Genomic DNA, 12,923 nt, shown 5'->3' with positions numbered 1-12,923 from the left:
TCCCTTAGAATCAGCGCCTTCACTGCCTTCACCTCGATATTGTACTATTGTCCCAGCCATGTCAATTTCACTCATACTAGCCCTTGCCTTGGCCTATTGCGATGCACTTGCTTTGCCAGGCTCGCAACAGGCATCGCGTGTAGTGTAGCGTAGCATCCGGCTTCCGGTAGAGAGAGGCACAGGCCGGTCCCGTAGCGGGGGCCGTGCACTTCCGATCTCCAGATTCCCATGCTCTGTTCTCGCCTCATCTCTTCTGCTTCTCCGTACCAAGTTTGTTTCTACCTGCCCGAACACAGACAATCATGACTGCCTCCTCCTCTTCTTCTTCCTCATACCCACGGCCATACCCGACGCTCAATCCTCCGCCGTCAGACTTTGCCGTCAAGCTAGAAGCGCCTGGCGTGCTGCACGTCTCCCTCTCGCGGGGCAAGCTGAACCCATGGAGCCACACCATGACTTTGGAGATGCGTCGTATCTTTGACACACTTGCCACCGACCCACTGGTAGACGTAGTAGTGCTCAGTGGAGAGGGACGCGCATTCTGTGCTGGGCTCGATGTGGGGAGCTCTCAATTGGCCGATCTGGCTTCAGGTGGGGGTTCGTCCTCTACAGCTGGCGTAGATGAGGGGGAGGAGCCCGCCCAGCCTGATCCAGCAAGGATTGCTTTTGGCCTAAAGCAGCACATTGATGAGTTTCAAGCCAGCTTGACCAGTATGGAGAAGTGCATGAAGCCCGTCATTAGCGCCGTGCATGGAATCGTCTTTGGTCTGGGCGTGGACCTCATGTGTGCCACTGACATCCGGTATGCGGACGAAGAGAGTCGCTTCTGTATCAAAGTGAGTGGAGCAATGGCAAGAAACGGAAGGTCAACAAGCCTAATTCGTATACGAACAGGTCTGACGCATCCACTGGTCTCTCTGTTCCACGACTCGCCCCTGGCTATTAGGAGGTCGACATCGGCCTCTGCGCCGACATTGGCTCTCTGCAGCGTTTCCCCAAGATCGTAGGTAACGATTCCATCGCCCGCGAGCTAGCCATGACTGCCCGTGAGTTTGGAAGTGAAGAAGCTCTACGCATCGGCTTCTTGAGCAAGGTCACAAAGGGAGGGAGAGAAGGAGCCGTCGGTAAGTCTATACAGCGCAAAGAAGGGCGACGGTGAGTAAGGCATCTGACACCTTTCCCTTTCCCTTTCTCCGTCCCCTTTGTGAACATCTAGCCGCTGCGCTAGCCACAGCTGCCCTTCTGGTGACCAAATCTCCCGTCGCTCTCCGCTCTACCAAGCAGGTCATGCTCCACGCCCGAGACCACTCCGTGGCCGAAGGACTGGACTATGTCTCCACGTGGAATTCGGCCATGCTCCAAAGTCGCGATATTCCAAAGGCTATGGCGGGCGCGCTGAGCAAGCAGAAGATTAGGTTTTCCAGACTGTGAATGCAGGATCTCCTCTGTGTTGAGTACGGTCAGCTGATTAGGCGCAGGAGGGATGGAGAAGGGGAGAAAGAACCTTTCTATACTTTGGCTGTGTGGGTCTTGCATGCAGGCAACGTTGTGTATGATATGAGATGCTATGTGCGATCCCTATGCTTGCTTTGCTTCGGGTGAACGCTATGCAACAAGTGGTTCCATCCTTGAGGACCTGACTTCGACCTATGGTATGCCTCTGCGAAGTCCGACTCCCGTTGCTCCTCACACAGGGGTGCGCCTGTCCGTCCCACTACCCTTCCGTCCCTCGCCCACCGCTCCTCCCTTTCCTATCGCTTCTGATCAACGCTGGATGGCCTTGTAGATTGGGTTCTTCTTCTCATGCACCTGTGGTTGACCCTCTGGCGCGCCGGGAATCTCCTTCTTGAGACCCTATAATGTGGAAAGAAGCAGCAATGGAGCAAAGCAGGAAGATTCGAGGTCAGCCCATTGCACTCACAGACGGAGAGAAGCAGTCCGTAGATATATGACAACTCACCAGCTTGCTGAAGACGCAGTCGTTGAAAGTCTTTTCGGGTTTACGGCAGAGGTACAGCTCCTGTGGCAGGTATGGTTCATAGGGTATTGAGCAGGCTAGTTACGAAGAGGCTACCACCCACGCCGGAATGCGGCTTTCCTTGCCTTGCACGAGGTCACTCACTTGGTTGTTCCTCTCCAGACATTGCCAGTGGGCCTCCCACTCCTTTCCACAGCTCTCGTTAAGCTTGCGGATCCTGGCAAGGAGACGAGGTAGGGGAAGACGTTCGCGTTCAGTCAGTCACTGGTCGAAAGATGCGACGAGCTCTTCGCCTGCCGCTGCTAGCTTATCATCTCCGAGAGATCCCTTTCTCGCAGCTAGTCAAGCTCCTCGTACGATTGTCTGTCCCTTGAGCTCGCTTCTGCCCTTCCCCCTTCCAAGGCACAAAAGCCCTCGCTGCTGTCCGCGTCTGGCTTTCTGGACTCACATCTCCTGTGCACATCGCGTCACCCTCCTTCCCTCCTTCAAGCAATGTTCCGGATCCCTGCTCTCTGCCTTGCACAGCATAAAGTCTTCATTGTACTTTTTGCAGTCTCCACCACCGATGAAGAAGGCAGCAGACTTGAGAGGTGCCGATGTGGTACCAATCTCCTCTACTTTTGGCTGCGAAGAGGGGGCGGGGGCTGGGTCGATGTAGAGCGTCGAGGGGAGGCGGGCGTCTCTGTGTGTTGCCATGACGGGCGTGTGGGTCGAGAGCGGTACAAGGGAGAGGGGCAAGGCGGGCGTAGCGAATACGAGGTGACGAGGTGGTGGGACCAGGAAGATCAGATCGGTCGTTGGCCTGGATTGCCAATCCCCGTCGCTGCCTTGGCTCGGATCAAGGCCCTGCCCCGCCCGCCCGCCCGCCTCGGGGCGCGGAGCCGACGGGCACCCGCACTCACAAAAAGTCAAGGCCTCACTCACTCCCGCCAAAGGGAACAGCTAATTGGACATCTTCGCAGCGGATCACCATCGTCATCATCATCATCAGCAGCAGCAGCAGCATCGCCTTTTCTTACCGCCGCTGAATCACCCCGAACCTCACGCACACGCAGCAGTCTCACCATGTTCCCGTCTTCACTCCGCCAAGCCAAGGCCCTCCGCTTACCCCTCAACTCAAAGAAGGCCAACAAGGACTTCTACAAGGGCACTGGCACCGGCAACATTCTTCGTCGCAAGAGGATTGCCTCCATTGACAAGTTTGGGAACAGGCTAAAGGATGAGCATGGAAGACCTAGGGAGTGGACGTTGATGCAGAAACATATGGATGAGAGGAGATTGCCGAGCTATGTGGTACCACCGGGTTTGGCAGATACGACTGTGAGTGGCAGAAAGGAGTACAGAGGACAAACATCCGTGGTGTGCAGCAATGAATTGATTTTGACGCCCATCTACTTCACTATCTCTTCTCTCCCCTCATCCCCCTTCCCTCTCTCTGGTCCCGATGTCGTCCCACTCTCGCAGCTCAAACCCTATGTCCTAACAGCCTTCACAAATGCCGCCGCCTCGACCACCCGCTCCACGCCAGCAACAGAGCGAGTCCCTGCGCCTCCATCAGGCTACTCGGCACCGGCTCTAGCCTCAGCTTCAGCAGACGGTCAAGATACAGGGAACTTCAAGTTCCCGCCGGGTGGAATGACGGGAGAGACGTATACCAGGTTGCAGAGGGCTATTTGGGAGAGGAGGGTAATCGAGGCACCTGCTGGCGCTGAGGAGGTGGAGAAGAAGAAATAGTCCGGGCAGGAAAATAGAAGAAAGAGAGGTTGAGGACGGAGAAGGATTCACACTGATCCGCTGTATCATAGCTATCCAATCAGCAAGATCATGACATTGACGCAGTACGCGTGCTCACACCATAGAGCGAAGGGACATGGGAAACGCTTTCCCTGGTATTGACATTGCCCTTTACACCCACTCGAAATTCGGCTTCAAAATCGCCCCGCAAGACTCCTAGCCGCCTCGCTAGCGCTGATCCTCCCTCTGCCCCTCATGGCAGCACCGCCTCCTCTAGACGATCCAAAGCCTGCATCGGATCGGGAGAGGAAACCGCTTCCGCCCATGGGACCACCCTCTGCACCTCCTGCTGGTTGCTGCTGCTGCTGCTGCTGGTGCTGATGTTGACTGGGTGAAGGCTGATAGAGGCTCTGCGTCATATTCGAGCCTGCCCCAGGCTGAGACCAGACCGGGGCAGCATTTGGTAGAGGACTCGGGCTAGCGCCGTTCCCCTGACTGAATCGCTGCGACGACTCGAAGCTCCCTTTTGTCCACGGGTTGCTCACCGGAGGTCTTGCAAGGGGTGGAGGAGCAGATGTGGGAGGTGGACTTTGCACTGGCAGACGAGATTCAGACTGCCTCGTCTGTGAGGGCTCTCTCGACACGCTCGAGCCAGCTCCTCTGCTTGCTGATGCTGTCCTGTCTGCATCTTCACCTGACCTGGCTCTGCCATGCAAGACTTCCTTGGTCTCTGGCAGTACCTTTGTCGGCAATCCAGCCTCTGGCTCGTCTCTTTCGCTTGGAATACCAGACTGTGCCAGTGCCTCGAAGGTTGTGTCTCCCACTTCGGTTTGAGCCTCTCTATCAGACTCGACAATTCCGTCACCTGTAGACTTGAGCGACGCAACGCTCTGCGAAGGTCCAGCCTCTTCTCCCACCTCCGTCTTCTTCGAGGCCTTCTGATCTCGTCGGAGATCGGCTCTCAGACCTTTCAGAGCCTGGATGTCCTTCTTCAGGTGGAAGACGGTCCCTCTTGCGTGGTCGACCAGGGCTGCTTGCAAGTCAGCATGAGCATTCCTGCTGTGATTCTTCAGACTGCCGTGCATGTTCTTGCTCAAGCGAGCTAGGTCCATCCGAAGGGCATTTGCATACCTTGATGCCTCTCCGTACTCTTCAATCGCAATCTCTATACGATCGCGAGAGATCCCTCCGGTACCCATTCGGGCCTTCAGACCCTCAATCTCGCGCTTCTTCAGCATGGTCCGTTTTGAGGCTTCATGATGTTCCTCTACAAGGGCGTTGCGAGCTAGCAGGGCCTCCTTGGCTGCACGAGCATTCGAAGACTGATACGTGAGTTGGTAGAGCAGCGTCATCGTCTCCGTGTGAGAGGTAGCTTGCTGAGTCAGATCAACAGCTGGAAGTCCATCTGCCAGCTTGCGAAGGTCATTCGGCAGGCCCAGCTCCGAGCTCAGCTGCCTAGTGTCCTCTACACCTGCCAAAGTGTGGAGTCTGTTGGACAAAGCCGATAGCTGGTCTGTGACTTTTCCTCTTGCTTCCACCACCTTGAATCCTTTACTGGCAGCTTCGCTGAATTGTAGCTCCAGCCTTGTCACCTCCATCCTAGCAGCCACAAGGTCTTCGTCTTCGTCGTGGACGTTGCGACTGAGACTCATGCCTTTGCCTCCGGCTACTGTGGAAGACGAGCTCTTGCTCCCTCCGAAGCCCAGGAATCCTCCGCCTCCAGTCCGGGTGGGCGCAGCGGGTGTGGACAAGACCCCACTAGGCAGGCCCAATCCTGCCCCAAGGTCAATGCTGATCCCACGCTCTACTGTTGCAGCATGGTCCATGACTGCCCTCCACCTCTTCTGCACCAGAATCGGGGCATAGTCGACGTGAGGCGGGATGGGATGGTAAGAGTAGTCCGCTTCGATGAAATTCCTAGTCTCTGGATGATCCCGATGGGCCGGCTCGGCTGCGAGCCGTGCGAACCATCTTGCGAGGGCCTGACAGAGTATGCGAGCTTCCGCTTGAGGCGGCGAGGGGAGAGCAGAGAAGGTTGGTGGTGGCAGAGGCAGTGAGGCGAGGATTTGAGAAGGTACGTGTACAGCAAGGGACAGGGCAAAGAAGGTCAATTCGCGATACGAGCGCAGGAAGGGTGGGTAGTGTGAATGGCGGAAGGGTGCGAGATTCGTCTGGGAGGATGATAGAGAAGGAAGAGGATCAGTCAGAGTCGTCGTCCGCCTCGAGATAAAGGGCTTGCGTTGGCGCTCCTGATACTCACTGCAGCATCCAGGCGTACATTGAGCTCCTTGCCCCTCTTTTCTACAGCCAGGACGCGTATCCTGAGCAGAGGCTCCCGCTGCGTTGGCTGTGCCTGTGATTGTGGAGGTGGCCGAGGCTGCTGTACTCCTACGCTTGGAGCTGAAGAAGAAGACGAAGAGGCGGCGGCGGCATTGGGCTGCTGTGGAACCTTGTCCTTGGCCTGAGCGGGCGGAGGCTGTGGTTGTTGCTTCTGATCATCGTCGTTACGAGGTGGTGAAGCAGAGGCGGCGGGAGGAGGCGACGTGGGCGCAGATTGGGCGCTAGACCCCGCAGCAGGTTGTCCCTCTTGCTCCTGCTGACCCTCCATGACAAGGTGAACGGATACGGCGAGGTGAGGTCCTGTATTAGCAGACAGTGGGTAGGACAAGGGGCGTGCAGTCAGTGCTTGCGTCCACGCGGGGGCGCGCGGAAAGAGAGTCACTCCGCTTCCTTCGATCGTGTTGGTCTCATCGTCATCGCCTGTTCTCACTCGCTACCATCCTACTACTTTCAGTCTGCTACCCTCGTCAGGCAGACAGTATTGTCCAGGATGGCCATCAGTCCCTCCTTCCACCGCTACAGCCTCTTCTCGTCTTTCCTCTTCCTCCTCGACCTCAAGGCGGGATGTACTATCCTGACCCTCTTCAATCTCTTCAATAAGAGTGCAGGCGTATTCGGTCTTCTGGCCATCTTCCAGGGAGGAACGCTGGCTCAGCTCACGCTGTATGCTTACAGCTTGGGTACAATCTTCATCAGTCTGTGGGGTCTACGAGGGATCAGTGAGGTCAGTATGGAGCATGCGTCCTCCCGGACTAGGCCTGCAGAACAGAGGACAGCTCCACTGATCAGCCCGAATACCTCATCACCTTGTCGCTGCAGGAGTCAGCCCCTACTGTCCTCTTGTATGCCCATATGTACTTGGCCGACCATCTCGTCTCATCTCTGTGGTCATTCTACTTCTTCCAGGTCGTCTACCACTACACCGAGCACAATGGCCAGCCGCCTGTGAGTAGATGTACTTTCCTGCCTCAATCTTGCAGGTCCCTTCTGATAGTCCCTCCTCGTTCGTTACCGACAGCCGCTCTCGAAATATCAAGAAGGACTCATGTCTCTGATTGAGTCGATTGAGTCCCAATACGAGACCAAGGGTGTTCATCATGTTCCGCTAGTAGGTGACGCGAGGGTGGAAGCAGCTCAGCAAGTATGGAGGGGCGAGAGCAATTTCTCGGGTACAGTCCTCATCATTGGCTGGTTCATCAAGGTGAGCACGGAGCAGTCTGAGTAACAACGCCCGCCCTTCACACCGCTGATCTCTAGTCCTTTCCATATGCCTTTGCAGATCTACTTTGCGCTCCTTCTATACTCTTACGCTCTCCATCTGCGTCACGGTACCTATCAATCACTACCCCTCTCCAAGCCTTCTGGCTCCACCACAGCAGAGAACCGCAATGGCTATCTGCCAGTACGGGCATCGATCACAATAGAGCGCGGCGAGGGCCGTACTACTGTTCCTTCGGGAGAGAGGACAGGACCAGCGAGGACCCTCGAAGACGAAGTGTTACCAGGCTGGAGCGATGATGAGCTATCCGATGACGAAGCCGGTGCTGGTGTTGGCAAGCCTGGCCGGAAATCTGGGGGAGGACAAGAGGGGAGAAGGACCGACAATAGCCAGTCTGCACGGAGCTAACGCTCACCGCTCGCGTTGCATCGAACGGGCTCTCGCCCCTGCAGGATCTGCCCCAGCGTTCGAGCCTGTCTTTGGGCTGTTCAAATTGGTCACGGTGGATCTCTCCGCGCTGTCCCGTCTGGCAAGCTTCGAGGTTGTCACGGTACCATCGCACGAATTGCTTCGATCTGAGAGGGTTTGCTGCGCCTTGCTTCGATCTGAGAGAGTTTGCCATGACAGACGATGCAAGCTCTCTCAGGCTCTACCGAATGAGATCGGCCACACAAGCAAGGAAATGACCATGGTATATTTCAGGAGCAAGGACAAGCAAGGACGCGCTCCGAGCTTCAAAGTGGGCAAGATACAAGAGGGGGCGACACGAGAGATGATGACAAGAGGATGCGGCCCTCGAATGCGAAGTGTCCTTTGTGATTCGAATCGAGAAGACCTGCAACCACTTTTGATGCCCTTTTTGCAGTGCAGGCCATCGAGGCACCGCGCTTGCTAGAGGAGGGAGGAGCGAGTCCGCACCGCGAGTGGAGTGCGGCTCACTATGTGCTGTTACGAGTGTATCCTCGAGAGAATGTCACGGTGACTTTGTTGACCGCGTCGCCCGTGTTGGTAGCAGTGGAAGCATCGGTAGCCTGGTAGAAGTAAGAGCAAGTGTAGGTAGTGGGCTTACCGCTCACCACTCCCCTCCAGATGTTGAAGAACTTGCACTTGCCACCAACAGGGTCTGCCTTGCGAGCATCGCACAGCTTGGCGCATTGGTTAGGGTCGTACTGAGTAATAAAGTCATATCCCATGTAGCCGACTGCCAACGAAGCGCTCGTGGCGGCGTCGAGGGGGCCAAATGTAAATGTGTAACCGGAAGGAGTGGTAGGAGCTGCAGCAGCACCTAGATAGAAGACGGCAGAGTTCTCAATGCAGTTGGCGGGGCTGTTGGGTCCATACAGCTGTTGGCCGCCTTTGTTGGTCATTTGAGACAGGGTGGGAACATCACCGTACAGAGCGCACTTTCGGTTAGACTTTTCTGAGAAGGTATGATCGAGGAGAGGGTTGCCGATCTCATTGTACATATTGGCAGCAACGCACTTCGAGACTGAAGAGCAGTAGGCCAAGCAGGCCTTCTTGGCAGTTGCGTAGGAAGTGGTGTTGGAGATGACCTTGTAAGTCAAGTAAGAAGGAGCTTGCAGAGCTGCGTTCTGATAGCGAGGATCGGTACCGTCGGTGAGGGTGACGTAGTCGTGTCGCTTTGTGATGATGTTGCCCAGATTGTATGCTGACTTGTAGGAGCGCTTGCTGCTCTCGCCCTCTGATCTGGAACTCACAACGTCGACGGTAGTGTCGGAGGTGTTGGTGGCGACTTCGGGAGTAGCGGGGGCTGCGTCAGGCCAGTCGTAAGGTGAAGGACCACCAGTCTGGTTGGTGGAAGCGACGGCGAGCATGATACGCTCATCGGCGGTGAGTATGCTAGTGCTGTCGTCAGCCTTGACGCCAGCAAGGCAGGCCATGGCAAGGCCGAGGAGAGTGAGAGAAAGCTTCATGATGTGAAAGAATGACGGTATAAAAGAGTGTGTAGTGTCAGAAGATGTTCAGGAACGAGGAGGGAAGAAGTGATGCGTGTCTCAGAAAAGAGGGGACTATGGTCTCGACTGGACGCTCTTATATGCCCTCACGGCTGCCGCCTCCAGCTAGCACAAATCAGATTCTCCTTGTTCTGCCCAGGTCATGTCTTGTCTGGATTGGAGCGCCCATAAAGGTGGCGCAGGCGGTCTCGGCAGTCTACAGCACATCTGTTTGTTTGTAGTCTTCTCTCGAGCCCTGATGCTTGGCTTGACATCGCCTTCTCTGCAAAGGCGTCTCCGTAAGCTGCCGGCCCTAGCGGCATACCTACGTCACTCTTGCTTGTTTGTAGTGCTCACGCCCATCCTGCCGCTCGCTTTGTCCCTTCTCTCTGCTAGACAAGGATGGCCACCGCGACCTTGGGGTACTGGCGTACATCTGCTTGTTTGTTATGCTCGCCCGGACCCCTCAATATTTGTCCTGCTTGGCATTGTCCCCGTAGGCGTCAAGGTGAGACAGGCAGATTGTGCCTTGTCCGCTGAATCTGACCGGTGTTGATGTCTCAGACCCTGACCAGGTCTATAGGAATGACCCGTTGTATACAGGTAGGCGAAGACGAAGCCGGCTGCAGTGACTGAGACATCGCCTTGCATCTGTTGATTGTACTGAGACTCTCTCTCTCGGCTGCGCTTACTAGCATGACCTCAGTCTGCAAGCTGGCTTGCTGATGAAGCGTTGCTCAGAACGCAGATCGATCGTCGCTGCTTACCATATTCTTCCGTCGGATACGATGCGAGCTGGGCTCCCTCGATGCCGGACTTATGCTGTTTTTGCAATTATTCTTACGCGAAACCATCCTCGCCGATCCAAGACGTTGCTGCATGGTGGCCCCAAGAGGCGGGGGTGGGAGGCTTCGCTGCAAGTCATGCAGGAGAAACATAGGGGCTGCGTCGGAGTTTGAGCGTCAGCATGGAAGGCTGTCCAGTCTCGTCTACGCGAAGCCACGCGAGGCAATCGATGCAGCAAACAAATGAATCGTCCAACTTGGCGCCTGTCTCACTTTGCTCTGCAGTCGGAGTCGGACTATGCACGACGCGTCGCCTGGTCCTTCCTTGCCTTGCTTGACTGTTCGCCCGCTGCAGGCCAAGGCTGCTCCTTTGTGCCTTTGCTTGCCCTTCGCTCACACCGCCCCGAGAGGGGCGAGGATCGCTTTCGTTGGGCAAGGACCGAGGACTTGCTGTGCTGGTAGCAGCGCCTGGTCCTTGCGTACAATGAGCGGTGATTTGAAGGGACTTACCATTCTGAATGCTTTCTTGCCGGTACGACCGGAAGATTGGAAACAGAGATGAGCCCATCAGCGTCTTCGAATTAGTGAAACACTACTTCGATTCAGAAGGGAAAGACACAGACAATCTGATTAAGAGAAAACGATGCAGCAAGGGTTGTGCAGATGAAGACACAGAAGAGGTACAGGTGACTTGGGAGAGATGGAAGACTACTGGACAATGACAAAGATGACCGGGGAAGAAGAGGCGGGAGCAGTACCAGCAATGGTCCGATGGTAAGCGCTCACACCGCCTACAGTGTTTTAGGTGACTGGCACATGCGAGTTGCGTCTCGAGGAACATGGTCGTTCCTTAGTTGAGAGAGTAACCGCGAGAGTAAGTGACAGTGACCTTGTTGACCGCGTCTCCGTAGTTGGTGGCAGTGGAGGCGTCGGTGGTGGCGTAGAAGTAGGAGCAAGTGTAGGTGGTGGGCTTGCCACCGACAACACCTCGCCAGATGTTGAAGAACTTGCACCTGCCGCCGACGGGGTCAGCTCCTCGAGCATCGCAGAGGTCAGCACACTGCTGGGGGCTGTACTGGGTGATGAAGTCGTAACCCATGTAACCCTTGGCGGGTCCAGCACTGGTGGCGCCCTTGAGGGGACCGAAGACGTTGGTGTAGCCTGATGGGGTAGCGGGCGTGTCGGCGGCGTAGAGGGAGAAGAGGGCCGAGTTCGTAATGTAGTTGGCAGGGCTGTTCTTGCCGTACAGCTGCTGACCACCCTTGTTGGTCATCTGCGACAGGGTGGGGATGTCTCCGTAGACGGCGCACTTCCTGTTGGACTTCTCGGAGAAGCTGTGCACGGGAGAACAATGAAGTTTGCAAAAGGGGAGGAGCTGTGTGAGTTGCGCTAAACGAATTATCGGACTGATCAATTGTACTTACACGTGGTCGAGGAGGGGGTTGCCGATCTCGTTGTACATGTTGGCCGAGACACAGCCCTTGACCGAGTCACAGTAAGCAAGGCAAGAGGCCTTGGCGGTGTCGTAGGAGGTGGTGTTGGAGATGACAGTGTAGGTCAGGTACGAGGGGGCCTGGAGAGCGGCGTTGGAGTACGCAGGGTCGGTGCCGTCAGTGAGAGTCCTGAACTCGTCTCGCTTGCTGATGACGTTGCCGAGGTTGTACAGCTCGGTCTTGACGGAGCGCTTCGACGCTTCATCGTCGGCGTCGGGGACGATGACGTTGACGGTCGAGTCAGAGGTGTTGGTAGCGATCTCGGCCTCGGCGGCCTCCATGTTGGGCCAGTCCCAAGGAGAGGGTCCGTCAGTCTGGTTAGTGGAGGCAACAGCCAGCATGACGAGCTCGTCGTCGCTGAGTCCGCTGAGGTCATCGGCCTTGACGCTGGAAGCGGCGGCGGCGGCCATGGCAAGGCCGAGGAAAGCAAGAGTGAGCTTCATAGTGATGTGGGTGAGGTTGGAAGTGGAGAGGAGGTTGAGAGAGAAGGAGAGGAGAGAGGTGTGATGATGGGAAGAGATATGGTTCGATGGTACAAGAATCGTTGTCTTATATACCTGTCTGGTCGACCCTGGAACCCCTGAGATGTTGGTATGGCGACGGAGAAGACTTGCTTGGCATGTCCCGTGCTGGTGGTTGCACCTCTTCCTCCGCCAATAGAAGCACTGCTGAGCTAACTACAACAATTTCAGCCGCGGATGCCTCGTAAAGGTCATTACTGTGACTACCTGACCACCACTACCCGTCGAAGGCGATGGGGCAGTCAGCTGTCCTTGTTTGCCAGGAGTGGTAAGCCACTGTCCCAAGGTGGCTTGCGACATATTAATGTGTACGAGGGAGCGAGAACGGACCAGTGGGAAGGCGGATGGCTTGCAGGTGCCGTGCCTGAGACCTCTGGAGCCCCGGGCACCACAGCAAGGGGGAGGGTTCACTTTATGCCTTCGGCTAATCCGGGAGGAGCTGCCGTACACTGGGTCCACACAAGTCGCCAGTGTAATGCAGGCAGCGGGAGTCTGCGCTCTTTCTCTGCATGGTCACTTGGCAAGAGACGGACCAATACTTTTCCTTCCCTGCAGATGCTTGGGGGCGCCACGATGGGTCCATGCGTGAGCAAAGTGCACGGCACGGTAGCCCATGGCTTTGGCTATGCCTTGCTCAGCAGCACTGTATGGAAGCGTCCGAGGTCCGAGGTGACTGGAAAAGAGGGTTGTAGCGCCGTCTTCTCTCCATAGGTGCGCAGCATCGCTTCCTCCTTGCCTTAATTGGCCATTGTTTGTCTTAAGTGCTTTGGGCACAAGCCACATGTCTTCCTCTTTGGCGGGGTTGTCTCATGCAGGGCGAGAATAGATTGGCGCCACTGATACGCCTCGCTTGTCTCAGATCGCGGGCGGAGTTGGCTGCCAGCTCCACAGCGGGCCC

The 12,923-nt window shown here is 56.2% G+C and overlaps 8 protein-coding genes across 8 annotated transcripts; 4 read left to right on the top strand and 4 right to left on the bottom strand.

The window, feature by feature from the left end:
* Positions 1-302: 302 nt before the first annotated feature.
* Positions 303-1,639, top strand: BCV69DRAFT_290923 (ClpP/crotonase; the record flags this gene model as incomplete). The annotated part of the gene is made up of 4 exons (XM_025493733.1): positions 303-591; positions 622-836; positions 947-1,124; positions 1,217-1,639. 4 exons carry the CDS (start codon positions 303-305, stop codon positions 1,429-1,431), a joined length of 897 nt encoding a protein of 298 aa, XP_025346368.1. The 3' UTR covers positions 1,432-1,639.
* A 116-nt stretch (positions 1,640-1,755) lies between these two features.
* Positions 1,756-2,715, bottom strand: BCV69DRAFT_284360 (NADH-ubiquinone oxidoreductase 20.8 kDa subunit). Its single transcript, XM_025493013.1, has 5 exons — positions 2,433-2,715; positions 2,291-2,296; positions 2,123-2,195; positions 1,961-2,020; positions 1,756-1,854 (listed from the first exon to the last, which is right to left on the bottom strand). Exons 1-5 carry the CDS (start codon positions 2,672-2,674, stop codon positions 1,765-1,767), a joined length of 471 nt encoding a protein of 156 aa, XP_025346367.1. The 5' UTR covers positions 2,675-2,715; the 3' UTR covers positions 1,756-1,764.
* Positions 2,716-2,919: 204 nt separating this feature from the next.
* Positions 2,920-3,816, top strand: BCV69DRAFT_284359 (hypothetical protein). Its single transcript, XM_025493012.1, has 2 exons — positions 2,920-3,298; positions 3,443-3,816. The coding sequence occupies exons 1-2, from the start codon at positions 3,044-3,046 to the stop codon at positions 3,710-3,712; spliced, it is 525 nt and encodes a 174-aa protein (XP_025346366.1). The 5' UTR covers positions 2,920-3,043; the 3' UTR covers positions 3,713-3,816.
* Positions 3,817-4,767: 951 nt separating this feature from the next.
* Positions 4,768-6,320, bottom strand: BCV69DRAFT_251528 (hypothetical protein; the record flags this gene model as incomplete). The annotated part of the gene is made up of 2 exons (XM_025490436.1): positions 4,768-5,883; positions 5,973-6,320. Coding segments are annotated over 2 exons (1,464 nt in total), but the record flags the coding sequence as incomplete, so codon positions are not given.
* Positions 6,321-6,542: 222 nt separating this feature from the next.
* Positions 6,543-7,679, top strand: BCV69DRAFT_300531 (DUF1753-domain-containing protein; the record flags this gene model as incomplete). Its single annotated transcript, XM_025494465.1, has 4 exons — positions 6,543-6,776; positions 6,872-6,997; positions 7,071-7,253; positions 7,332-7,679. 4 exons carry the CDS (start codon positions 6,543-6,545, stop codon positions 7,677-7,679), a joined length of 891 nt encoding a protein of 296 aa, XP_025346364.1.
* A 265-nt stretch (positions 7,680-7,944) lies between these two features.
* Positions 7,945-9,359, bottom strand: BCV69DRAFT_303601 (hypothetical protein). The gene has a single exon (XM_025494649.1). It carries the CDS (start codon positions 9,203-9,205, stop codon positions 8,210-8,212), a length of 996 nt encoding a protein of 331 aa, XP_025346363.1. The 5' UTR covers positions 9,206-9,359; the 3' UTR covers positions 7,945-8,209.
* A 1,361-nt stretch (positions 9,360-10,720) lies between these two features.
* Positions 10,721-12,074, bottom strand: BCV69DRAFT_47643 (hypothetical protein). Its single transcript, XM_025495318.1, has 2 exons — positions 11,436-12,074; positions 10,721-11,345 (listed from the first exon to the last, which is right to left on the bottom strand). The coding sequence occupies exons 1-2, from the start codon at positions 11,945-11,947 to the stop codon at positions 10,862-10,864; spliced, it is 996 nt and encodes a 331-aa protein (XP_025346362.1). The 5' UTR covers positions 11,948-12,074; the 3' UTR covers positions 10,721-10,861.
* Positions 12,075-12,832, top strand: BCV69DRAFT_47642 (hypothetical protein). The gene has a single exon (XM_025495317.1). The coding sequence runs from the start codon at positions 12,203-12,205 to the stop codon at positions 12,734-12,736; it is 534 nt and encodes a 177-aa protein (XP_025346361.1). The 5' UTR covers positions 12,075-12,202; the 3' UTR covers positions 12,737-12,832.
* The last annotated feature ends 91 nt before the right edge of the window (positions 12,833-12,923 follow it).

This window comes from Pseudomicrostroma glucosiphilum, assembly GCF_003144135.1.
Source record: "Pseudomicrostroma glucosiphilum strain MCA 4718 unplaced genomic scaffold BCV69scaffold_12, whole genome shotgun sequence".
NCBI classification, from domain to species: Eukaryota; Fungi; Basidiomycota; class Exobasidiomycetes; order Microstromatales; family Microstromataceae; genus Microstroma; species Microstroma glucosiphilum.
The sequence above is the reverse complement of the archived record's forward strand: the minus strand, read 5'-3'. Positions and strand labels throughout refer to the sequence as shown.